General features: G+C 41.0%; 1 protein-coding gene across 1 annotated transcript; it reads left to right on the top strand.

The window, feature by feature from the left end:
* The first annotated feature begins 1935 nt into the window (after positions 1 to 1935).
* mtnr1c (melatonin receptor 1C) lies at positions 1936 to 27798 on the top strand. The gene is made up of 2 exons (XM_048233646.1): positions 1936 to 2481; positions 26852 to 27798. The coding sequence occupies exons 1-2, from the start codon at positions 2286 to 2288 to the stop codon at positions 27724 to 27726; spliced, it is 1071 nt and encodes a 356-aa protein (XP_048089603.1). The 5' UTR covers positions 1936 to 2285; the 3' UTR covers positions 27727 to 27798.
* Positions 27799 to 27918: the final 120 nt, after the last annotated feature.

Raw genomic sequence — 27918 nt, 5'->3', positions numbered from 1 at the left:
ATGTTGCGCACGTACACCATGAGTTCGGCACGTACACCCATGTATACCCATGCACACTCATGCACACTCACATAACAACATCCACTTTCCCTCTGAGACCTGCGCCAGACCTGCACCACAGGGTGCCTCACTAATGCATCGCCTTTCCATGGGGGCCCTCATACAGGGGTCCCTCATACTCTTACTTTGAGCACATTTCATTAAGCATCAAAGCCCCTTCACTTCTGGCATTATGTAGCAAAAGGAGAAAGCAGTCACCCAACCTGGCCTCAAACCCCAATACAAAACCTGCACTCTAATTGCAACATGAAAATAACAGACTCATGTGTATTAATATTATTTTGTATAATAATAATACATTTTATTTGTAGAGCACTTCATCATGTACTCAAAGCACTGAACATTGTAGGGTAAAAAGGGAGGCAGGCAGGATTAAAAGTAAAAGGTAAGAAAGTAATTAGGAGGCACACATAAAAAGGCAGTTGCAAGTGTGGAAAGAAACAGACATATGCCAGTACAATTAAAAAGTAAAGTATTACATATTTATAACTCTGTTTTTAACAAATGCATGCAATATATTTGGAAAATGTGGCGTCGCAAGACACCTACACAGTCCCTGAATGAGGAAGCAAAATGACTGTAAGTCATGTGACTTCTTTCTTGCAGTTGCATTGGATGGTACTGGAGTCAAATTAGTGTGTGTGTTTGCGTGTTTGTGTGTGTGTGTGTGTGTGTGTCTGGTGTGTGGGTGTGTGTGTTTCTGTGTGTGTGTGCATGCATGTGTGTGCGAACATTGGTGGTTCACATGCACAAGTGGCAACATGACAACATGAACTGACAACATGAATCGTGTGTTTGTGTGTGTGTGTGTGTGGGTGTACACGTGTGTGTATGTGTGCATGCATGCATGTGTGTGCAAACATTGAGATGGGTTCCTATGGTACGGTTCACATTGGGGGAGAAGTACATTAGTCATGAAAACACTGAGCTCCCATAATTTACTCTAAGCATTGTTGTGGAATGATTCATGTGTAGAATGGGCACACACGCGAAGGAAAGTTGTATGAGTGTGTGTTTTGAGATGTCTTTCAACTCCTGGATGAAAATTATACTCTTTTCCACCTATGGCGGTCATTTTTGACCATAAACAAAAAAAGTGTGACCAAGTTGAATAAATCACTCAAAATTCAAAGAAATTAGTCACAATGAATTCCATGTGTTCAAATACCTTTTGTGAAGGAGGTCTTGAGGCAATCTGATGAAAAATGGCATATTTATGGAACAGTGTTAGAAGGTTAAAAACAGCACTCACTGATGCACTTATTCTTGTACTCTACCTTTGTTTAAATTGTCCTAGAATTGTTGGGAGAATGGCTTTAAAAGGCTTAAACTGTTTACCATGTTGTTCGTCGCTTTGGCTAAAAATGCGTCAGCCAAATGTAATGTATATTTTTAAGTGCTGCAGACATGCTGAAGGAGTCCTTGCATGACATTTATGTTTTCCTGAGCAAGGGCCACAATTCCCCACTCTGAATGTATTCTCACTTTATTATGTTTCATTTGGGATATCTGCAGACCAGACCATGTAATGATTTGAATTTGAACGTTTGAATTTCCCCTTGGGGATCAATAAAGTATCTATCTATCTATCTGCAATGTTAAGGGCATGTAGGTCATAGATGGGCCAAGGAATTCTCTCCATTAATACAAATAAAAATAACCCATCCCAGTCATGTTTAATAGTTGATTTTGGAAATCTGCACCTCACGGGAGACATGACAGCTTGCTTTCATGCCTGGAACAATCAGAAAAAAACACCCCAGGGACCTTGAAAAGTCAGCCAGTACGCTGGCTCTATCGTTAGGGCTGATGCAGACTAGCCTACAAGTAGTCTTCTCTTGTGGACCATCACATAGAAGTAAAGGGCTTCAAGAGTTAAGGACTTCAAGAGCTATTTCTATCTCTTAAATCTCGAGAGACTAGCCAACGTCACGGTAATTGAGTAATAAGACTGCCAGAAAAAAAAATCAAATTTTCGTGTAATGCAATTCAGTAAAGGGAGGACGCGACAGCGAATCGTCGTGGCAACACAATATGTTGGTTACGCGCTGTATGCTCTTCAAGCAAACTGTTCCGAAACCATCGTGGATGGGGACATATGGGAATAACGCGCGAACCCATGGGTTTCCTTAACACTCACAGCGAAATTCGAACGTTTAAGGACCCTGCTTCCCGGATTTGGAGCGGACAAAAACTTTGATGTTCCACAGTAGTGTTAATCAGGAATGGCGCTGAAGGTGAACTTGAGCTGTATCGATTGCTTGTCCCAGAGTGCAAATCAAAGTGTATCCTCTCATACCACATCTGCCGGAGTAGCGACAACTCTGGCCAGTGTGCTCATCTTTACCATCGTGGTTGACATCGTTGGGAACGTTCTCGTCATCCTGTCTGTGTATAGAAACAAGAAGCTTCGGAACGCAGGTATGAAACTGGAGATGGATTTCGATGTTTGTGTAGAACTCCAAAAATCCCATGAAAAGCTGCAACCTTTAGTAACTGTTTTATGTACGCTTTGATAGAGACAGTGAAAGGTAAATAATCTGAACATTTACATGTAACCGCTCGCCTACCCATGTAAAGTTTACAATTAGTCGAAATTAGCCACCTCACACCACAATGTTGTAAAACCATGATTACATTGAAAAAACGCTCCTCGAGCCAGCACGGAAATAGAATTGTTGTTTGGATCCAGCGTTAAATCAAGGATTTCCAGTGATCTTAAAACATCTAATTCACACAGTCGTTTAAAACAACTTATTTGTAGTTTGTTTGTGTATTTATTTATTTTATTTATTTTTTTTTTTTTTGGGGTAAGCATATTATGAGTCTGAAGCTGAAAGGAATATTTTTGCATGTATTTAAAATAGTAGAAATTTATAATATAGCCTGAGACGAAAGAATACAAATAGTGATTTTTTCTACTCAACTTGGTTGGCAACATGAATGACAACTCATTATAGTATTTAGATCAACATGACTGCAAGGCTAGGCCAGAAAAAATTTTCTGAAGTCTTTGTAAACTCCCTTTCCCCCATTGTATATGCTTGTTTACTAGTGTTGAAAGGTGATGCCGAAAATACCCTGATGCGCCATCACACCATGTGTGAGGCTATTAGTGATTTTTTTCAGGTGACACCTGAAATATTTTTCACACAGTGGTACTCAGTTGAGCCACAAAACACTGAAGTGCGTAACTTCAGTTTGCCCTGAAGACTGTGGTCTTTATTCCCTCATGCCAGAATGGGTGAGAACATCCTCAAATAGGCCCACAGCATGCTGATGAAGAGTATTATTGTGCTTCAAAACAGTCATCCCTTTCTCTTCTTGGGATGACTGTACTTTTTATAAGGTCTTTGATAGACAGATACTCTCAGCGAGCGATTCAGTAATTTCCCTCAAGAGCAGTGAGCATGATGTTGTTAGCCATTCTTTCTGTACTTTGTCTATTTTCAACTTTATATGTGTCTCTCTCTCTTTCTCTCTCACACACACAATCAGAAGCTCTTTCACACTTAAATGGTTGTTCTGCTAACATGTTATTTTGAAGTCAGTGTTTTGTATAACTTAACCTGATTTGCCTCTCTGTAAAATATATTTAAAAACCAAATGAAATATTAAATTAAGTCAGCATGCATGCGTTCATGGTCCGAGCAGTGTCCATAGAGATGAAAGAGGCTTAGAGAGCAACATCATTTGCAATAGCATGTCTTGACTGGTTGATGTGGAGGCTGGACATGATTACACTGCCCTTGTGAGTGCATGGTTGATAAGGGGAGAGGAGAGGGAATGGCCACTGACTCCTCATCCAGGAGCTGAACACATTGCTTCAGTCATCACCATCAACCCCACATCCCCTCCTCTCCATCCCCACCATTTCCCTCTTGGCTTATTGAAGGTGCATGGGGCCACCATTCAATCACAGGCCCATTCTTGATAATACAAGCATGCATTATGCATGTGGAAGGGGTTGCCTGTATGCCTGCAGCCAGCATAGCACCATGAAAAAATGGTGGCAGAAACATGTGACCTAATCGCTGTAAAGGATTATGTCAGGGCTGTATTTATTTATTTATTTATTAATTTACTTTAGCATGGGTGCTAATGATTTATTTATGTGGGGTTGGAGAAGGTCTGTTGCGAGTGAAGCGCAAAAGGTTGTAAATGGGATTAGGAAAGCACACAGCTGTTGTCACAGATATATGAAACTAGAGTCACATAGGTGGTGATGCTCGCCTGTTAGTTCCAGATCACTCCAACATTCGTTTCCATGAACAGTCTTTTATATTTGTTTTTCCATTGAACTCCCTGTTAATAAGACAGATGACTGCAATAAGGAGCCTTGTCTTGTAAATGATGCAGGGGGCCTCTGAACATTACAAAAATGAGTTTCTCAATGCTCATCTATTATGACCTGCCTGCCTGTCTAGCAGTACTGCTGCTCTTGCTTTAAATGAATGTACACATTTTTTTAAACTCTTGCATCAGTCTCAAGACAGTTATCTATATCGTACAGGGCTGACTCTATGGACAAGAGCATGGGATGTGCCTGTGTAGCAGATGTGCTCTGCAGTATAGCAGCAGGATTGCCACGCTATTGCAGTGTTTCTGACATGCTTGTGTGTGATATGCAAAAAGAGGCAGGAAACCCCCCGATTGTGGAATTTTTCCCTGTCATTTTCTATGATAGTTCCTAATCCTGAACCCAGGAGAGATCACCGTGCCGAAAGTCCCCAGCAGCGTGTTCCGAAAATAGGTCTTTTGCAAGCGCACCAGCAGACAGCTTTACTAGGTGCCGATGGACGCACCACAGCATGTTAACCGCACAAGCGTGGCTCACGGATAACGCCCGTCAAACGCAAATGGTGTGGTAGTTTAAAAATAGCCCTTTGCTCACTGCTGCCAGAACACATGTAAAGACATTGTGTCATGTATGTGTTACACTGAAAGACAGTGTTGAAAATATTGGCTTGTGGCTTTAAAAGAAAATAAATGTTCACAAGATGAAAAAATGTGTAGGGTAATTTGGGAGTCATTAGGGTTAATCAGGGTAGGAGTTGGTTATGAACAGGTTCACCACAACACCCACGTGTTTTCCATTGTTTTAATGTCTTTAATGGAACAACGAGTGCTTCTAGTTCTTCTTCTCATTAGCAAATAAAGTGCCGTTTTGTACAGTTCCATTGGAGGTCCATGACGACCAAACAGCTGGCATGAGTTTGTTAATCTCAGGTCTATTATTCAAGTCACAGTATTGCACATCTTGGCATCAAAATACCGTATAGTTATTGGAGGTTGAATCAATTAATATCAGTGTTTTATTTTATTTATTTTGGGTTTCTCTACCTCTCGGGCAGTTTCCTAAAGGTGAGAGACATTTTTTTCCCCTGTTCACATATTAGCCAAGTGCATCACAGCCCACATCCAATCACAATCTATCCTGCTGTTGGTGTTATACAGCAGCTCCCGAGACCCCAGCAATGGCAGGACAAACTTATGAAATGTTCATCAGGAAAATGGCCTAACGTAAGAGGGGCCATTATTCGACACAAGGCAAAAATGCCACAAATGGGTTTCAATGTGCTCCGCTCAAGCAGACCCCTGCGGGATATAAGCAGCCCACTAAGAGGAGGCCCTGCCCTGGTCCTGGTCAGCCCTCTCATCTGAGAGCTGGATAATGCAGTGGGCTGTAAGTGCCCTCTTAATCATTGGGTATGGTCACTCTTAGGAGAGGTGTGTGCTCTTCTAGTTCTCCTGTCAAGCCTCTTTTGCTCTCTCTTTCTCTCTCTCTCTCTCTCTCTCTCTCTCTCTCTCTCTCTTTCTCTCTATCTCTCTCTCCACTCCCATGATAATTTTATTGTATTCTTTATATTCTCTTCTCTTAAGGGCAGTTCCACGCAAAACTGTCACGTCCATAATGCCAACTAAATAACATGGCATTGTGTTGCCGTTATGGATGTGACCGTTTTGCATGGAATTGCCCTTAACAAACATTCACATTTCCTGTTTCTCCTAGCCTGCTTTACCAAACACACTACTTAATGATAAATACTTACTTAAAGAGTCTGGGTACTCACAATTTGGAAATGTTTCCAACCCTAGCATAATGGGTGTAGACTCTGCATTAACTTTGAAATCATTGAAGTCCAGCCTAACCAATCACATTGATCAGGGATTCCTAATGTAGATAGATAGATAGATAGATAGATAGATACTTTATTGATCCCCGGGGGAAATTCAAGATGTTGAATGTTACTTATGTTACTTCCTACTCCGCCTAACCTTTACAAACAAAAAGTAAACCGGATCAGCAGTCATGAAACAATGGATTTACCTTTCCTGTATAAATGTACGTCAATATTTTATGTTTGCACCATCTACCGTCTACCTCATTCACTTTCGATTTCTAAACTAACGTCATCCCCTTTCATTGCTGATTGGCCTGCCTAACTGGTGGCTGAGGGGAATGTAAACATAGAGACTAAGCTATGCCAGGCTATGTTTTCCCACCAGCTGATTGAGTTTTTAAGTATCTCAAGACTTTTCTAAGCCAGAGACTATAACAATGCTAATTCACTCTGCAGCAAACGACATTAGATGATGGTCTTTGGAAATACCCCAGGAACAGTTTAAGGTCATTGTTTGCCAGTTACAATACTATGACAAGAATGTTACTTATTCAGTCTGAGTTTTTTTGTTTTGTTTGTTTCACTTTGTACTGGACAGAGTGACTTTTTGCTTTTCTGTCAATGTAAGAGATCAATTTCAGCCAAACGTGTCACTGACATTTTTAAAATTCCACTTCCCTGCGATCATTGGTTTTCCAAGTGCAAATCTCCTTTTTTGTCACGCTACTGTTGTTTTTTCCGGGTATTTGATTTTGGTGTTTTGTCAATCATAACAGTGAATAATATTCTCATCCCATCTCTAGTGATATGAGGCCACTATATTTAAGGTTCAGGGTAAGAATGAAGAATATTTTTGAAAGGCCTAATGAGTTCTGTTTCAGCACCAGTTTGCCCCAGATAGAGATTCTTAATAAAGGCATATCTGAAACCCAGATCACTGTAATATGGAAAGTGATGATTATGTTCTTATCCAGGTCCTACTGTATACATTAAGGTGCTGAAGAAGTCTCTTTGGAAGTCTGTCCATCTTATGTCCTGAAAAACCTTTGTTCATACATCATGGACTTGACATTCAATGACCTTGTTATGCTGACCCATTAGGATATTAGATTATTTAGTTTTCCAATTTCCACAGCTGATAAGTGTGCAACTGCAAGGGGCCAATATCTCAAAACCTTTCGACATACCAATACAGGAATGAATCTATTAGTCATTTTGCTTGAAAAAACAGTTGACAAATGTTTCTTTTTAATGAAAAATGTATATATCCCTTTACCACAGTTTCATAATTTGACTTGTATGCACAAATTAGGCAAAATATGTCAACAATGTGTGTCATGGTGAGGCTATTTTCATATAATGAGAATTAAAACAAAACACAGTCCCACATCTTCAGCAGTCAGCACTGTCATCACTAGGTCTAGTCAGTTGGTCAGTTGACACTTTTACACTGAGGAGGACAACTAGTCCCAGATTTAAGATTGGGGTTAGGGCCAGGCTATGATTTATTATTGTTCAATGATAGTTATTGCAGTTGACGGGTGTTTAAGAGTTAGGTTTACAATTTTGTGACAATCTCTTGATTGTTTGTTTGCTCATAATACAAGTCTTCTTTTAATGCCCTGTGGGTGTGTTGGGTATGATAACACTGTAAAGTTGTGGGTCAGTGCCATTTAACTCAGAGGGAACACAGATAAATGTAAAGGAAACGCAAACAAAGGTGCATGATTGTGTCAGTGCCAGGTTGGGGTCAGCTGGGTATACCCAGTGGTGAGCTAAGCTGCTGGTGCCGTTGAGTCTGACAGCAGTTCATAACTCTCCTGGATCTAGGGATGGTTCCAAGTACATGGTTTGGCTGGCTCTGCGCAATATCTGACATAAAAGGACAAAAATGACCAAGATGTGTCCAACTCCTTGACTGTGGGGAAGGTCCAGCGGCCGATATAAGTGACAGCTCCAGCAGCTACGCATAGTAGCTGCTGTGGCAGCAGCGCTGGGGGAAAAAGAGCGGCTTTAGCACTCGCAGGCAGGCAGCACTCGGCTGTGGCTACTCAACTATGCATCCAGGGATAATACTGAAGCTCCAGTTTCCGCTAGTGCCGCAGGGCTAGAGGGAAGACTGGAGAGTGTGATAAGGACAAACTCATGAAATAAAGAAGACCCTTGTGAAATAAAGCTGCAGTCACAGAAAAGAAGGGGGAAAAGGCAGTTTGGACAGCTTTGTCTTCAGCTATTTTAAGGCACAGGGTTAGTGTCTTCTCTTCTTGACACTTGTCGTCTGGTGGTCCTGGCGCACTTTTTGCTCGCTAGAATTCTCCAGAAGTCCCTTGTCCAATAAAAGTTTAAAGGTTCAGTGAGGCAACAGTCTCCCTCTCTAATGTAGTATCAGAAAGTCACTGAATAAATGGTCATGCCTCTCAGACAATGCAAATGGAAGTTCTCGTTGCACTCATACGTATTGAAACATTATACAGTGCCTAAAAAAAGTATTCACCCCCCTTGGATATTTCCACTTTTACTGCTTTTATAAATGGAATCTTGATCGATTTAAGTTGGCCTTTTTTTACAATGATTTACAAACATCCCCTTTTTAATGTCAAAGTGAAAGATATTTCTACAAAGTAATGTTAATTAATTAAAAACATATAATGCAAAATAAGTGATTTGATAAATATTCACCCCCTTTAAGTCAGCATTGAGTAGATGCACCTTTGACCGCAATTAAAGTATGGAGTCTGCGTGGATAGGTCTATAGGATTTTCTATAGTATTGAGGTCTGTGCTTTGACTCGGCCACTCAAGAACATTCACCTTGGTGTCTTTAAACCGTTTCTGTGTAGTTTTTGCTGTACTTCTGATCATTGTCTTGCTTGAGAGAAATTCTTCTCCCAAGTTGTACTTATCTTGCAGACTGAATCAGATTGTCCTCCAGGATTACCATATATTTTGCTGAATTAATTTTACTTTTACCTTTACAAGCCTTTCAGGCCCTGCTGTTGAGAAGTATCCCCACAACATGATGCTACCACCACTATGCTTCAAATTATGGATGGTGCGTTTTTAGTGATGTGCAGTGTTTTGTGTCCGCCAGAAATAGTATCTAGTCTGATGGCCAAAATGCTCAATTTCCGTCTCATCAAACCAACGAACCTTCTTCCATTTGACATTGGAGTCTCCCAACTTTAGTTGAGATTTAATAAGAGCTTTGCCACTCACCCAGCTTTGACTGGTGAAGAACTCGGGCAAAAGTTGCTGTATGCATAGTTTCTTATATCTCAGCTGCTGAAGCTTTTAACTTCTTCAGAGTTGTCATAGGTGCCTTGGTCATGCGCGGATCTACGGGGTGGCAAAGGGTGGCAGCTGCCACCCCTAGGACACAGTCTTGCCACCCCTGTTGCCACCCCATTTATGAATCAGATAATATTTTTTTAAGTATATTTTATGTTCATACATGTTGGTCTGAGAACTGTGAGAAGGTGTGAAACCCGCACCAAACTCCTCTCAAATAGAAATCGCAGATTTAGAATCCCCTGCCCCCTCACAATGGTTTCACCCATCACCATCAGCGCAGTGACCCCCGCAAAATTTCACCAGCCCAGCAAGTGCACAGTGCATGGAACTAGATGTCAACGTCTGTACAACGAAGTGGTAAGTTTGACCACCAAGTCGAAAAAGTCCATAATCAGACCCATAGTCAGTCCATAATCAGTTAACCCGGCAACAACCTCACTGTTAGTCTACGTTATTTACATCCGCAAGACTTTGTCTCATCAAATTTTTCGATGATGGTCAGGTCAGATAATAAGGGCATGCTCATGCGTAGCTTAACGTTAGTCTATTTGTGTGTGTCGCTAGTTAATAACCTTTGATTGTAAATACTGCTGTCGATGATAACCCATTAATACACGTGATAATTCAACATGGGTTCTCAAAATTGTCATGCATCCACTTTCCCAGCATCTATGACTATCCAATTTTGGTCGACATGTCAAATCAATGTAGGATATCTAATCGGTGTCAAGCTGGGGGTTGCATTTTTCTTTTTCCTTTCTTTTCATGGTAAATCAATCTACACAAGTAAAAGTAGCCTACATGACTGAAATTCTACTCAATCACAATAAGTAAATGTACTATTTTCAAACAAACCCTACTCAGAGTAGGCTACTAGACTAGGCGTTTGATCACATATGAAGCTTAGTGAGATTGCTTAGATTCCAGTTAAATCTTCCAGTTTCATTGGGTGATAGATTTCAATCATTTGCTGGTAGATGAACCAACAAGCTGAGGCCAGCACAGGAGTTTGTGTTCTCAAGAAATTAACATGTTGCTTGTTCACTCGTGTTTAAGGTTGTTTCCTAATAGGAGATTTATAAAGGTACTTTAATACAGTAACTATACATGTACTTCATTATTCACCACTTTGTGAGTGAGTAGCCTAGATTGTGAATGGCAAAACATAATTTGGCACTAAAGATCAGGGACTGAAAACAGAATGATTTTCATTTAGGTTCGTTCTGAGCAAAAACATTATTTTATATCATAATATTATAATACCTATATAATATTAGGTCTTAAAAATGCTTGATAGCCTAACTTCAGGCACAGAAAATGTCCTTGCTTTAAGCCTTGCAATAGCCTAACCTATGTATGGTGCTACCAACTGCATGACAGGCCTATACATATTTGCCTAGTGTCTCTGGTATTTAACAAATTGTTTCAGTAATTTAGACTACATACTTGGAAAAGGCAGTTAGATAGTGTTGGATATTAGTGTTCTTTTTTTTCAACTAGTAGTTCTAGCCAATTATGCAGGGAAGATACCGATTCATAACAAAATGACGTTTTCACTTCGGAACAAGTGAAATTGGTTTTGCTCCCGTTTTCAGTTACGTCCTTCCAAAAACTGTGTTCGTTTCTGGTTTTCATTTTCATTCTTTGAACCGTTTCTAATCCCTGCTAAAGATATTTGGCCTTTAATTGTAGTGGGGGTTGAAGTAAAAACCTTCCAAAGAATTAAATAATTGAATTAGATACCCATACCCAGTACTTAGTTACTGTCCACCAGTGTGTGTGTTTGCATGTTTATTAGTGAGGTGGTAGATTAATAATTACATTCTTGTTATACAATTTAAATTGTTGTATCATAATAAATCCAAAAAGAATGTTTTGACTAAGAAGGTATTTACTTGACTGAGTCTTTATTGAATCAGATGGAAATGTTTTGACAGTCACAGTCATGGTTATCATTGTAACAAACCTGCATTAGAATCTTGTTTTAATTCAGATAACCTAAATCTACTGATGGCTTATTTTGTATGACTAAATTTGTCCATATTCCCTCAAAACTCACTAGAAGATTTGAGGGGTCATGTTTTTAAAAAAATGTCTCCAGGGGAGCATATACCCAAATCATCAGAATCTTGTTTCAATCCAGATAACCTAAATCTATTGATGGCTTATTTTATAAATGTGTCCATATTCCCTCAAAACTAGAAGAAATCATTTGAGGGGATCTCTGGCGGAACATACCTCCAAACCTCCCTAGAATTGCTTTTTGACACTATAATTACACAGAGAAAGAAATTCACATATTAAGACCCACATCATCCAAAACACTCCGATTTGCCTCCCACCCTGTGTAATGTAGTGTAGAGAACAAAACATAATTGAACAAAATATTCAATGAAATCCGTAGAATTTTAAGTTTTGAATAATGTCCATGGCCCCCCTCCTGGAACCTCATGCCACCCCTTCGCCACCCCAGGAAAAAATGTCTAGATCCGCCCCTGGCCTTGGTGGCCTCCCCCACCAATATTCTTCTTGAACGGTTGCTCAGTTTGTGGTGACAGCCTGCTCAAGGCAGATTTGCACATTTGCCATATTCCTTACATTCTTTAATGATGAATCACTGAACTTCCTTGACTTTTTTTTTGTATCCGTGTATGTATGTGTCTTCCTCTGTGTGTGTTTTTTTGTATCCATCCCTTACTTATGCTTGTCAACAACCTTTTCTTTGAGTTGTTTGGAGTGTTATTTTGTCTTTATGGTGGAATTATAGCCAGGAATACTGATTGACCAGTAACTGGAGCTTCCAGACGCTGGTGTCTATAGGGCTTATTCGTAAACACTGCTGCGACCATATTGTTGACATGACATTCGATTCGCCTGCTATACTATACGCATTCACTGCACACGGCGATCTCCATTTCACTAATTGTGGGACTATTAGCACCAATTGGCTGGACGGCTGTTGATTTAGGTCAGTTACTTTAACGGGGGATGAATATTTATGCAATCGCTTATTTTGCATTTTGTAAGGGATAATGTATAGAACACCGGTCATTATTGGGAAAATAAATTGGCTGAATCGTGTTTGATGCCGTTGTAAAATGCAGCATAAACATACACCTTGACCGCATTTCGTTCTATAGTACTGCGCTACCATAACTTGATACAAAAGTTAAAGTAGCTGCGTCTCAACCGTTGGCAACCGTTCAGATAGAGGAAATATATTTCTTGGTGGAAGAATGATTATCTAGGAATAACTGGTTATATTTCTTTAGTTGCTTATTGTGCCTTTTTATTTATGAAAATAGCGAGGCAGCAATGGCAGGAGCTGGATGATCCCTGGGGAAACACACAGCTTATTGCTTAAATAATGACCGGTAAAACTTTGGGAAATCCCATTCAAGTCAATGGAGCTAGAATAGATTTGTTTTCACTTTGACATTAAATAGGGGATTTTTGTAAATGATTGTAAAAAAAGGCCCAATTAAAATGATAAAGATTCTATTTATTAAAGCAATAAAAGTGGAAGTATCCAAGGGGAGTGAATACTTTTTATAGGCACTGTATGTGGAAGAATATGAATTGTCGGGTTGCAAACCATTTTTACAGTCCACAATGTTTATATTGACAGTGTTAAATAGAAGAGATACTTCAAATGAAAAACCAGCAGCATGGACAATGTGACTGCAACAGTGAGGGCAGGAGGAACAGACTTGAAGGCCGGAGAGCACTGGGAAATGTACAGTAGTTGTGGCCCAGGTGGTGCATTGGTATCCGCATAGACTTTAAGTCACCATTGAAACTAATTCAAACTGTCTTTGGTTCAAATATTTATATTATTTGTCTGAATATTTCAGCTTTTCTTTGACCATGTGTGTCACATGATCCCAGTGATCGTGTCCGTATATTCTGTTTTACAGCATTCCATTAGTTGCCCCTTGTTATCGTGCAGTTAAGGTCACACTCAGAATAACAGAATCTAGCCAGGAGCTCTCATGTTTTTTTTTTTTTGTTTTTTTTAAAGTACCTCAAAGTTGACCTTTTCACTTCTGGTTTTAATTAGTATTTTATATCTTTTGCTCCTGTGTCAACATTTGCAGTTCAAACAAGGCAAGGTAATTGCCTCAGAGTGTCTGCATACATTGAAAGTAATTTTTCAAACAACCCCCTACCTTTTATCTGTGATAGACCTCCCATGTTATTAAAATGATTACAATCCTTTCTAATCATCCCTAAACCTGGATGTTTTCAAACCACTTGAAAGTTTTTTACGACTGATGTGAGCATGTTGAGGTGTGTGTGTGTGTGTGTGTGTGTGTGTGTTTGTGTGGGTGTGTGTAGATGTTTTAAAAGTTTTGTGATAGCCCACAGTGGAGCACTTGGAGCAGTGCAATACAAGTGGATGCTTTTGTCCAATGGATTGGATTATGCCTCAGTCAAATGTGAAAACAGTGGTCTGCCATAGATGATTGTGACGCAGTGTCAAGATGAATCTTGTTTGAGAGGGACCTTACATTTCCCTCATGTCATGTTGCATTGATGGAGCATGCGTGTGTGTGTGTGTGAGTGTGTGTATGTATGTGTCTTCCTCTGTGTGTGTGTGTGTGTGTGTGTGTGTGTGTGTTTCCCAAGAGCACAGTTTTCTTTCCAGCATGGACCTGAGTGGTCTCTGTCAAAGCTCATCTATGGAGGACGCAGACAAAGATAGCCTCCTGAAAACGGGAGGGCCAAAAGAGAGCTGGCTGTGTGAGGTTGGTTGTTTTCATTGCTTTAGAGAACACGAGAATGGAGCCCACACCTTATATGGTCATTTTTGACACTTGCCCTTTTATGAGTGTGAATGAGTGAGTGAGTGAGTGAGTGAGTGAGAGTGTGCATGTGTGTGCACCTGGAAGGCTTTGATGCCGTTAAGCTGTCTGTGTGTGAGGGAATGAAGGCAGAGTCTGAAGGTGGTGCAGTGTTTGTCACTCAAAGGCCCACACATTAAACATGATTTCCAGCTGTCCTGCTTGTGTTGACCTGATAGGGAGAGCCCATAAAATGCCTCATCTGAACGGCAGAGACGTTACAGGAGGCAATGCCTGGACACCCTGTGATGGTTAATGAGTATTTAATGAGGTAAATGCCCAGGCAGCCATTGTTCAACATGCAGCCCACTACCGGCACACCCTCCACTGATTAACAGGACATTTTAAGCTGAGTAATGCCCCTGTTACTTAAAGGGACACCAGGCAACGTTTTCGTGTTAATTAATCATCCTCGTAAGTCGGTATATGGTTAAATGACTCATTACGGGGCGAATGAAGGCTCTCTCGCCCGCCCCTACTGCCTGTAGGAAGAATATCCCACTTGCAAGTTCGGTGTATCCTACCACCGCCCGACCCGGCAGGATCAGTTTACAGCACAGAGGCAGGCTAACGAAACGCTAGAGATTGAGAGAGAGCAAACGTGTGTATAATGGCAGAGCCGGCGAAGAAGCAGCGAAAACCCTTGACGGAAGACGCAAAGAAAAGGAAAAGAGCTTCAGACCGAGCGAGGGGGAGTTTCGTAGAGAAAAAGCATCAGGCTTGCCTGGTGTCCCTTTAACTGGAGCCTGGTGAAGACATTGCTGATGCCTGTTTTTCTCTCCGTGTGAAGCATCTCCCTGGTGAAAGACACCCATGACATCCATGAGCTGCTGCAAGGAAAAATACAAGAATGTGCTTCGCTGCCTGATGTGTGTCCATTGGCCAGTTGAGTGGAGATCTATGAAAGTAGAACCTCCTGTTGGTGGAATAGGCACTCCCAAATTCGGTATGTTCTTCTTAAGGCACTGTGGCCTGCCCTCACACCACAGTGTTTCTATACTAGCTAACCCACTGAGTGCATGTGGAACCCACTTAAAGTTCCATTAAACCAATCTGCAGGCAGGACAGACAAACAACAAAATTTAATTTAAGCACTTACTCTTATTGTCATTTAGACTTAAAAGGTTGTATTTACATTTACAATATGGCATCTGACAGACATTGTTGTCTGTGATGGGTTACAGCACAGTGAAAGTGTTGGGACAGACTTTAACTTTGTGTGTCTGAGTCTGTGCCCCTCATGCCTTTTCGTCTCCAAGTCTTTCCGATGAGTAGCAAGCTCTCTATTATACGCAGTCAGCTCATTACGTAGAATCACACACAAAACTGAAATAGAATTCTCTGACGTATTTTAGATTAAAATATGCAGGTCACACTTAGAACTCAGCAGGTTTTGGGAAGCAGCACTTGCTGAGGATGACCTGGGAGTATGAGTTGGCGAGTTTTGTTTTGATGTTGTTTTTGAGTTCACTCCCGTTGACCTTTTCTCACTTTTTTTGTCTGACCTCTGAAAGTGAGAGTGTGTTGTATATGTGCTTCCTATGGGATGACATACTGCATGAGTCATGGAAGAGAGTGGAGGTGAGAGAAATGGTGGCCCTGGCTTGCTTTTTACTCCAAGCACACAGTTTACTTATCCTCTCTGTTGAAACACTACATTGCAGTGTGTGTGTTTGTCTGTGTGTGTGTGTGTGTGTGTGTGTGTGTGTGTGTGTGTGTGTGTGTGTGTGAGACAAACAAAAAGAGCGAGAGAAAGAGGGCAATAGGTGCATAGAGAATTCGGTTAAACAAGTTAAACGGAGTCAGAAATTCTAAGTGCAGTTTCTTGGTTCTGAGGCTGGAAGAAACAGTAATGATGGGGCTCAGACAGTTATAGGATGGGTTTGGTCTTTATATTATGTTTCACAGGGAGTCATCTTTCCAAATTATTACAGTGCATTACATACAGTCCAGTATATTATAATACAATGTAATGCAATGTAAAACAGCAGTTTTCCAATTCATTTTCTTAATTGATTTCAGAAAAAAAAACATGTATAGTGTCTTTTGTCATTTATAAAATCTACTGCCTGTCATTTTATCCATGCACGTGGAACATTATGAGAACAGGGTTTTGTACATTCCTGACCACCTTACTTTGCTTATTAGCTCAAGCTATCATCAGGCAGATCATTTGGAAGTTAGCAGAGGCAGTATTTCCCTGTAGGCTTAACCGGTACCATTGTCTGGTCTGTCATTGTTTGTACTTTGTGGTGTTTATATCACTGTTTGTGGCTTATACTAATGCGTTTTTGTGCCGCAGCATGAGCTTGTGTCTCATGAGGAGAGAAGAAAGGAACACCCAGTGCGAAGCAGTGATAAGGCTGAAAGCAGTCGCCTCTTTATACCTATCAGTTATCATGCGACCTAAGTGTGAAGTGTGTGAAATTCACTGGTGTGTGTGTGTGTGTCTGAGAGAGATGTGTGTGTGTATATCTCTCTCTCTCTGTGTGTGTGTGTGTGTGTGTGTGTCTATCTGTATGTTTATCTGTCTGTGGTTTTGTGTGTGTCTGTGAGAGAGAGGGATAGAGAGAAAGAGATAGAGAGAGGGAGAGAGAGAGAGAGAATGATATGTCCCGGATCCACTCGCAGCCAGAGGTCCGTTTCCCAAAAGCATATTGGCTAACTATGATAGTACCTTGATAGTGTCACTGCTAATTGTGATTCCGTAGATTTGAGTTGTGCATGCACAAACACTTAAGCTTCATGTTGTCACACATCACGTTTTTAATTTTGGAAAATATTTGTTAGCTGTTAACAAAATGTGACCGAAATACGACCGATATTCAACACCGTATTTCTGTACTGTTTATGTGTGACTCAAATACGGTCATCTCACATTTGTCAGTGACGCTACCAAGGAAGATGCATCGTAGTTAGCAACTATGCTTTTGGGAAAAGGGACCCCTGACCTGGAGTCAATTTATCTGTCATGTTGAGAATGTTAGGATAGAGGCACACTACAGGTAGACTCAGTTTTGACCCATTTTGACACTTATCGGTCTATATTGGTATCGGTCTCCTTATACTCACTTTATTTGCTGATATTTGTTTAAATGTGTTAAGTTCACTTAAACTAAAATGTATCACCATATAGACTACTTTACAATTATTGTTATACTTAATCATTTTTAATTAGCGTTACTTTACAGAGGCTGCTGGTTGGCAACTTAACCTCAAGATATGTGACAGCAGTAAAGACAATTGATATGCTGCACCACTCTCACTATAGAGTACAGAATACATTCACTTGAGACACTTTTGATGTTACCGCCTGGGTTTCTTAAGATGGGTGACTGAACCTTTCTTGGAAATTTAATGCAGACACACGATTTTACACAGTGTCCCAATGTGGTTGTAGTTAAAAGAAGTAGGCTAAATTGCACTTTCAGTTTGGCGACAGTATAGTCGGAGCTACATGATTCCTTTCAAGTAAGTTTGTTTAATTACCAGCCAAATATCCAAATAACAGTTAAACAAATTAATACTGGCCCAAAATATCGGTCAAATATCGGTTATTGGCCACCCAGGGGCATTAGATATAGATATCAGTTGACCCCTAAAGCGGACCTTTGTTTCCTCTTCGGTCATAATTTCACTGTGCACACTTTATTGTCCTTTATGTCCCTGGTTCTTTTCTGGTTCCCATTTCTGAATTGACTCCTTTGTCCACCTGAACCACAGACACATACAGTTTCTTTTTCTCTTTTCCCTCCTTTTATCTCCCTCCCTCCACAACCTCACTTCTCTCTCTCTCTCTCTTTCCCTTCTGTCAGTATGTTTATGTAATTGCGTCCTTATTCAGAGCAGAGCTTATTTTAATCAGCAACAGGTAAAATTACATCCACTTTTGACAGACCATATTTTGCAGACCAAATACCGTAGGATACCATGAGAACTGACTCCTGTGAGGATCAAGCAGGGAGACGGCAGCCATGATTCACAGGACATTCAGAAAAAAAAACATATTAATCACTGTATTTGATACTTTTAGCTTGTTCTGTCTTCAAATCAGAGGGAGGATTAATTCTGAAAGCATTTCCACTGGGAGTGTAAGACTGTCAGTGTGAGTAATAGTTGATATGTGGTTTGGGGGGATTTAAATGAGAGATTGCTTATGGTTTTTGGCTTACCCCAAATGTGGTTAAATCATTTCCTCTAAACTCTTCTTGAGCCTGTAACCTTTATGATAATTTCTGATATGGTCAGGCCTGTTGTATGTGAAATTTAGAATGGTACAATATAAATATGTGAAATACAATGAACAGGAAATTCATTACACAATAGTTATTTCTTAGACTTAATGTAATTTATTGAAAGAATATGTAGTTAGACACCATGGTTTGAGGATGAACATGTGTTGAGTATATACTGAAAGTAATTGAACTAATTGGTCTGGACACTGTAGATTAGTCTTTGCAGGTAAACAACATTGCGGTCCTTACCAGTAGCCTATTGTCAACTCAGCTGTGAGTGAAAACTGTTCTCTCTTTTACCTCTCTCACGCTCTTTCTCACTCTCTCTCTCTGATGTTCTGTGCCCAGGGGTTAGAGGTCTAGACAGTTTCAGGGAATTTATGTCTGAAGCTGAATCAGAACAACTGTGCCTTTCTACTGTATATGTCCTCAGTGTAGATTTGTGTGGTTCAGCCTCCCAGGCGGCACAGGGCAGGTCAGCGTGCCCGTTATTTATCAGCTCATACATTTTTATCTGTGCCATGCCGCCACTGCCAGGGCTGATATGGGAAGTGAGAGCCACTCGCAAAATATCGGAAAGTACCTATTCATGGGTTTCATCAGGTCCCTTTCCACAGGTGTATAAAATCAAGCACCTAGATTATGAATGCAGACTGCAGGGTGCTTGATTAATAAACCTGTGTAGAGGGACCTAATGAAACTCATGAATAGGGAGTAAAGATAGAATTTCCATTTCTATTGTGTGTCATGCACAGGCTTGTGGAAGACAGAAGTTCTCTCTGTTTGACCCCCCCTGCTTTAACTCTTCTACAAATATTAGCTTGCATTCTTTCCTCTGGCCACTACAACAGCTATGTTTGTGTTCAAGACTCACACAGATGACATACCATAGATGACAAGGATATATCAAACATTGCTGTGGCTATGTATGGAATGCACATAAGATGCAATAAGAGAAAGTGTTTTTAAACTTTTGTAAATTGCATGTTTATTCGTTGCTGACGTAAGGGGTTACATATCCACTCACTGTCCCTTATCAGAAGTGGCAACGAGTAAGAGAAACTTTAGAGCAATTCTGTGAAAGATTTTTTTTGTCAGATTTACATATGGCTGGTATAGAAAGTGGGATAGTGCAATCACTGTCACACTTTATCTTCTTTGCCAACCATAAACTATCAAGCAATCACCAGTTGTGGATGAGTTTGGTGACGCTAAACAGTTGGACACATTGACAGTTTAATTGTAGTTGAGCGTGTAGTAAAAGCAGGCTGAATGTTGAACATTTACTTAAGAGCCACTGATAGTTTGCTCTTCATCCATAATAAGTCATAAATATGAAGTAACATTTTATATGATGGAGAGTAGTCACCTGCAGCAGTTTGAAGAATACATCAGCATCTGATCAAGTTACTCAACAGAATCTAATAGCAGGTATGAACATGGTGTAATAAAGGTCTGATATAATAATTAATAATTAATAAATAATTAATAGTTTAATCAAATTGTAAAAGATGCGTTTGTAGAGAAATGTTTTTTTAAATTATTATATGAAATTATTCTTCCATTAATGTGTCCATGTGTGCCCATTTTCACTCCATTTTGTGTTTGTTTCTGACATTCATAGTCTTATAACACTCCTGTGATGCTGTTTTCATTAGAATTTCCCCTCATGTGTTTTTAATAAACACAAATTTTATTTCTTAAGTTCATGGATTGCTGGAGTGTTGTGTTTTTTTCTGGTTCTCAAAACATTTTTCTATGAAAGATCTCCCTGTGTGTTTTCTCTGGTGGATTACAGAGGTCTAGAACTACAACAGCAAGAGAACCCTGGATAATCTCCTAATATGGTCATATCAACTTTGATTATTTATGCATCATTTAAATGAGTTTGATCTGTAATCTCCAGTGTACTCGCCAGTTTTTCTGTGAAGAAGGCATTCTTTTAATCCCGGCAGGACTGTTTCAACTGTTTCAAACAACAGCATAAAAATTCTTTACACACCATCACAAAGCCCTTCTCATTACAGTGACTTAATAAACTTAATCTTTGTGCTCCAGACCAAATTTCAGAGTGCTACTCTCCCCTAAGCCTACTAGTGTAGTTTTACCAAACTAGGTCTGCAATTTTAGAAGATTCGGGGTTGGATTCCAAAACATTTTGTTTGGATGCTTCATTGTTATGTCCACTGTTTGGAAAGTCTAGACTAAGAGTTTTCAGGTGGCTGCTTGAACCGTAGTTTTTTCTCTTTTTCGTTGCAAACCCCATTTCCTATTTGGGAGCACTTTTTGGATCTTTTTTGACAGTTGTGGTGAACCAGAAGACCAGAGCTGGAAGGTCTTCCTGGAAGAAAGAATGATGAAGAATCTCATATGGTGTTGCCAGGGAGGGCCTCTCCCTGGACCCCATCAGTAAAATAATTGAAGATGCAATGGAATATAGACCCTTTCAACAATAAAAACAAAAACAATGCTTGAATGTTCTATTTGGTTCCCAATCGACTTCCTCTGCATTAAGATAACATATGGAATGTTAAAACGGAAGCCTACTATGATGCTGATAATCAGGGGCGGACTGGGACCAAAAATCGGCCCTGGCATATTTGGTCCAAGCGGCCCTCAAATCGGTCGGGCACACCTAATTAAATACAAAATATTTGAATTACCCTTAAATATGCATATATTTTCAACTGTCATGGAGCACTGAAAGTGATGTAGGCCTCATTGGCTATCACTCTGACTGATCAGAGGTATAGTAGCCATGGAGCACATGATCTCCATATTCAAGTAGCCTAGGCTATACAAGCAATTATTAAAGAAGAGTTTCTTCTTGATTTCAAAGTATCATTTCAAATTATTCAACATTTAAACTATACAATGCTCAACTGACAGCAGCACCAAACAGTTAATGAAGCCTATGTGTAAAGAGCTAAATTAGGCATACCTAGATTGTCGTAGACGTTAATCACTGTAGGACAACTGAGACAACACAAAATAAACAGGGCTGTTGCTGGAAATATTTTATTCCTGTAGGCTATACTACATTGCTGGTACGTATTTTGGAACATTATAGCTACATTAACTAATTATCTTTGATGTCTTCCAGTAGCCTATCATATGTTACTGTATATTAGTTGGCTTGTGCATGAATATGACTTTATGTTTTGTAGCCTAGATTTCCGTCAGTCTACAGTCTTTTAGCCCATCTTTACCATGATAACCCTTCCAAGATAGAACCCTTTCTACGCTCTACTTTGAGAGGCCAACCACCACTCATGCCATCGATGTTGAATTTTGGGCGTCTGACGGAAACTGATCAATCTGACCAACAATTAACATCGATTTGAAAGTCTTTTGCTGTCCGGGTTTGCAAATCATTCATTTAGAACATTTAAGTTGCGCTATTTGTTATCATAATCACAGCACGGCCTTACGTTATCATTACCATATCACCGCAATTAATAAGTCATCATAATCATCATCGTCAGCATGGCATGATGTCACACATACAGTAGCCTACCTGCTCCACCACTGAGTTCTTATCATGTAGCCTCAACTAGGCTCCACCACCTGCTCACTGTCCTTCTGCTCTGTATGGTTGCTTACATGCTCGTTCAACTCAACGAACTTTAACATGTTGCTGACATATGCTAGCCTACTTGCAATATTGTATTTTTGAAGCTTCTACATTGGTGTTACTTTTGCAATATTGTCACTGCTGACACCCGCCGCAATTTCGTGTAGGCAACTTCGATTAACTTTTGACGGCTCACAAAATCCTGGCTCTGAGCCAAAATGCGAGGGGTGGGGCCTGACGTGAGCTTTCATTGGATCAGTCGAGTGTCAATATGGAAATGTAACCAATGGGCCGCTGATTGTCCTTCCTTTTGGGCCGACACTGTACCAACTTGATTAAATTATATAGCCTATTCTATCGGCCCAAAAGGTGCTGGCCCGGTATGCCAGATGGCCAGTCCGCCCATGCTGATAATGGAACTCTCTTGAAAGGGTCTATAGGAGATTAGGGGCATCTAAGGATTTGGAGGTTATAAGTAGCGCAAAGCCAAGTAACTTCATATATATGTGTGGTGAGACTTGTCTGTGGGGTTAGACAATGTCTCACACTGACAGTCATGTGGAGAAGGCACAGCTGCATCAGTTATATGCCTTAGGAGCATTTCTGTGCTGCTTGAGATAGAGAGGCATCACTGATTTAGCAGTGGGACCACAAGGCAAGACCACAGAGACCCCTTTCAAATAGTTGGACAGTCAGCTGAACACTCCTTGAGGGATGTCCACTCTGAATATCGGCAGAAGATGGTTTAGGACAGAGACAAGGCATTAAAGGAACCACATGTAAGAAATGTATTTCAATTTATCATAAAATGGCCCTGATATGTCACTAGACATTAAGAAATCATGTTCATTTCAAATACTTATATCACTGACAACAGTAGTCCGGCCAGGATATTGTCATTTAAAAAGTGAAGTTGCAGCCCTCAACTGATGTTGATGTTGTGTTTTGTCATGTCATGTTGTGTTTTGGCCTGATGCGCCACCCTCCACCTATCTACTAATCACAAAGTCAGTAGTGTTTCGCCATCCGGGTTGGCAACCTCGAGTCTGGGGGGAGGGGAGGGCATTACTGTCTAAATTAATAAATGTAAATGTTGGAGGCCACAAACAACTGCCACCACTGTACATCGACGGAGATGCTGTGGAGAGAGTGAACAGCACAAAATTTCTGGGGGTGCACATCAGCGACGACCTCTCCTGGACCACCAACACAGCATCACTGGCGAAGAAAAAGCCCAGCAGCCTCTACTTCTTCATGAAATTGAAGAAGGCAAGTGCCACGCCTCCCGTCATGACTACATTCTACAGAGGGACCATCGAGAGCATCGTGTCCAGCAGCATCACAGTGTGGGGCGGAAGCTGCACAGATCAGAACAGGAAGACCCTCCAGCGCATTGTTAACACAGCTAAGAGGATCATTGGAGCACCACTCCCCTCCCTGCAGGACATTTACACCACCCGCCTCACCCGCCAAAGCACTAATGATTGTCAAGGACACAACCCACCCTGCACCACCCACTGTTCAGCCTCCTGCCCTCTGGAAAGAGGTACAGGAGCCTCACGGCCCTGCACCACCAGACTTGCAAGTAGCTTCATCCACCAAGCAATCAGGATGCTGAACAATCTACCCACTCTCCCATCACTGACAGCCCCCACCCACCAGCCAGCCAGGAACCTAGGGAACCTAGGATCCTGTCTAGCCCTGTGGAACTGCAACAGCCTAACGTGTTGCTGCTTCACATCAAGCCTGATATACTTGAAATTACTGCATATTAATGTAAATATACAGGTCACACAAGCACAAGTTTAAACTTCATGTAACTGTTAAGACTATGTAAATATACAACACAACTACCTCTATTTTTTTGATATATGTCCTATATTTCTATATTTTGATATATGTTCTATATTTCAGTCTCGCACTTTAATTTAATGTTTATTGTCTATGTCTATGTCTAAAGTATGTCTATGTCTGTATTTAAAGTATGTCTATGTCTGCATGGGAAAGTAAGAAACGAAATTTCAATTCTTTGTATGACCAGTGCATGTAAAGAAATTGACAATAAAGCCGACTTGACTTGACTTGACTAAATGTTATCTTCCGCTAATTTCCATAGGATGACAGAATCTGACTGAAATAACTTACATAGTCCTGGAGGGCGCAAGCACTTTGAAATCTTTTCTAATATGTACACCACAAATAACAAATTACACCAAACTCTCCACATGGTGATTTATGATACCTCACTGAGTCGAATCAATGAATTAAGAAGTTAATGCCATTTCGCTACATGTTTCACAGTATTTCTTGTGACATAAAATCCTTGAAGAAAAGAGTCTGGTTAAGAACTGGGGACAGTGACAAATCTCTGATGTCTACATCAGGGTATGTGTTTACATCTCACTGTTCGGACCACGTATCTCCAGAGACTGAGGTCAGAATTAAATTCGGTGTCTGCATCTTTATTTGACCTGGGAAAAAATCCTCACTCAACAAAAGACATATTCAGCACAGTTATTATCAACAATTTAAAATGAGAAACCAGCGTTGTCCTAAGAAAAGGTGAACTTTTCCATTACCGTCATTTTTTATCATCAGTCTGCAAACCATCATTGCATACAAGGGAATCTGTCTCACTCACAATCACTGGATTGTTGTTCTGAATAGGCAATAAAAAGTGTACTCAATCCATAATTTCTTCCATTGGTCATATGATGGCTTGAAGAGTTTCTTTGTGCAAAGTCAAAAAATAGTTAGAGAACAGGGTCAGTTTAGTGATCTGTGTTGAATGAAATTTCATGCTACTTTGATTATGAAATCTGTTTGGGTTTGAGCTATTCTTGTGTGGACAAGGCAGCCAGAAGGTCTTCATTGACTCCATTCAATTATTTTATGGTACTGTACTTTTCTTTGTTTTTTCCACGTTAAGATGCCTGTGATGTTTAAATGTGTACCATCCAATTGTAGCCCAATTGCAGCCTTACATGATAACCTGACCTGACACACACACACAGACGCGCACGCACACAATCATTTCTCAATCAACAGGAGAACTCGGAGGTCAAGGTTATACATCACAAACATTCTGTATTCTGACCTGCTTCTCACCGCCTAACTCTCTCTCAATCATCTCTTGTGTAATGATGTCAAGGTCCTGGAGCTCATAGCACACTTGGTCACCGTGAGCTGGTATCGCTCATTGTTACAAATCAACACTCTGTGACTGTCTGAGAGCCCATATGCAGGCAACGGGGCCTAGACAATGGTGCATTTGTCAAGCTCATATTAAACTCAGACCCCAGGTCTCTGTGGCTTGGAAAGGTCCCACGAGGCTAATAGTTAGGTTGCTTCTAAATGTATTATCTCTGTAGACCTTTGAAATATTACTTGGATGTGTTAGACATTTTACTGATCAGGCCAGATAATGTCACTTGCTTTCAAAAATGATTGCCTTTAAGACAAATGTGTTTACTATCGAACAATCTTCTTCCTGAAAGCACAAGGTATGCGCTGTGATACAGATACACATTCTCAACCAAGTCTATGCGGATATCTCTGGTTTTCTATTCAATCCTTGCTTTGGAAATACAAACAGCTCAGTTGAGATACTGTTTTAAAATGAACATAAGACACTGCCCTAGGATGTGTCAGCAATAGAGCCTTACAGAAGAGATCAAACATATTGTATCTCTTTGCTTGTGACTGGAAATGTTGTGGTCAAGCCATGGGTTTCTATGAACTACTAGACATGTGTTACCTTTTTAATCTTTTGATTGTATCAACAATCTACATAATCCTAAACACAGAGTATGTTGAATACTATAGCCATTCAGAACCATGGCTAAGAACACAACCTTTTGTGACTCAATTTGGGGGTTCAGCTTGGCTCTGGATGTGCTTCTAAACTAATCTCCCACCTAATCTCCTCCCCAAACTGCTCTCGGGGTATGGCACCATTATCTGTTTGCAAGCATTGCCGCAATGACACTGTATCAACTGCTGTAGTCAAGAATTCTGCAATACGGCTTCAGTTCAAGTTAACAGTCATGGTGCCATTATGAGGGAAATAGAAACATTTCCCTGTAAATGCAATCCATTAAAAATGACATGAAAAACTATTTATTTTAGAATTCACATCCTGTTGTATAGTATAGTATATATACTCTATTGATCCCGTGAGGGAAATTGTTGTGCTTGAAATGTCATGCTAGAGATTCCAACACCTTCATGAAGACACAGATACTCAAGGTGTTTACAACTGCATGCTGTTGCTGTACTGAGTGAGTCCTATTTTTGCCCTCTTGGGGACAGTCATCTTTATTTGGTCTCTGAAGGGGTTTTTTTCCCGCCCCCAAACGTCAGCTTTAAGCTGCTTTGAAACTATCTCCACAAAGATGGAACCTTGAAGGGATTTCATCAGATAAAATAGCCTGTAGCACACTTCCATTGAGTGACGAGTCTAAGGGGTCACTTTTCTTTCCCTAGGTTCCTGTGCTTCAACACAAATTTTCATTGACACAAAAATATTCACAGAGAGCTCCACTTTTGCATTTGATAACTTAGTTTTAATAAGGTGTCATTTTTGTATATTTCTATAGAGATCTACAGCTGAAATAGGCCGGGCATCGCCAAAGTAGTTGTGTTGATATTAGAAATACTGCAGTGTTGAAAATGTCTTTGGTCGAGCTTGTTTTTAGTCTGCTTGGTCTGTCTTCCCTGGTAGGTAACATCTTTGTGGTGAGCCTGTCGGTGGCTGACCTGGTGGTAGCGCTGTACCCCTACCCCCTGGCACTGCTGGCCATCTTCCACAATGGCTGGACCATGGGCTCGCTGCACTGCCAGCTGAGTGGCTTCGTCATGGGCCTGAGTGTCATCGGCTCCGTCTTCAATATCACGGCAATCGCACTCAACCGCTACTGCTACATCTGCCACGGCCTGCACTATGACCACCTCTACACCACCCGCAACACCTGCCTGTACCTGCTGCTCACCTGGGTGCTCACCTGCCTGGCCACCGTGCCCAACTTCCTAGTGGGCTCACTGAGCTACGACCCACGCGTCTACTCCTGCACCTTCACGCAGACGGCCAGCTCCTCGTACACCATCTGCGTGGTGGTGGTGCACTTCCTGGTGCCGCTGGCCGTGGTCTCCTTCTGCTACCTGCGCATCTGGATGCTGGTCATCCGGGTGAAGAGCCGTGTGCAGCCGCCGGACTCGCGCAGGGGCCAGCGGGGTCGCCCTGGCGACATGCGCAACTTCCTCACCATGTTTGTGGTCTTCGTACTGTTTGCTGTCTGCTGGGCACCGCTGAACCTCATCGGCCTGGCCGTGGCCATTGACCCAGAGCGGGTGGCGCCAAAGGTGCCCGAGTGGCTGTTCATCACCAGCTATTTCATGGCGTATTTCAACAGCTGCCTGAACGCGGTGGTGTATGGCCTGCTGAACCAGAACTTCCGGCGTGAATACAAACAGATCCTGCTGGCACTGTGTGCCCCACGCACACTCTTCATGGACAGCTCAAAGTGTGCCACGGACGGCTTCAAGAGCAAGCAGTCACCAGCAGCGACCAACAACCACTTAATGGAGGCCCAACTGTGATTGGTTAGGGGTCAGGGGGTTACCACTGGTAGGGGCTATATAACTATAGAAATAATATATATAATTTTTTATAATGTTGTCACTGGTTGTTTGTAGAACATTAGCTGTGTGTGTGTGTGTGTGTGTGTGTGTGTGTGTGTGCGTGTGTCCTTGTACTGACAAACCAACCAAATTATCACACACACACACACA

Source organism: Alosa alosa, chromosome 2, assembly GCF_017589495.1.
Source record: "Alosa alosa isolate M-15738 ecotype Scorff River chromosome 2, AALO_Geno_1.1, whole genome shotgun sequence".
Classification (NCBI taxonomy): domain Eukaryota; kingdom Metazoa; phylum Chordata; class Actinopteri; order Clupeiformes; family Clupeidae; genus Alosa; species Alosa alosa.
The sequence above is the reverse complement of the archived record's forward strand: the minus strand, read 5'-3'. Positions and strand labels throughout refer to the sequence as shown.

Excerpts from the sequence above, each read along its gene's own strand:
- mtnr1c (XM_048233646.1), top strand. The coding sequence starts at position 2,286 with ATGGCGCTGAAGGTGAACTTGAGCTGTATCGATTGCTTGTCCCAGAGT. Across the intron at positions 2,482-26,851 it reads CAAGAAGCTTCGGAACGCAG|GTAACATCTTTGTGGTGAGC; the intron begins GTATGAAACTGG and ends CTTCCCTGGTAG.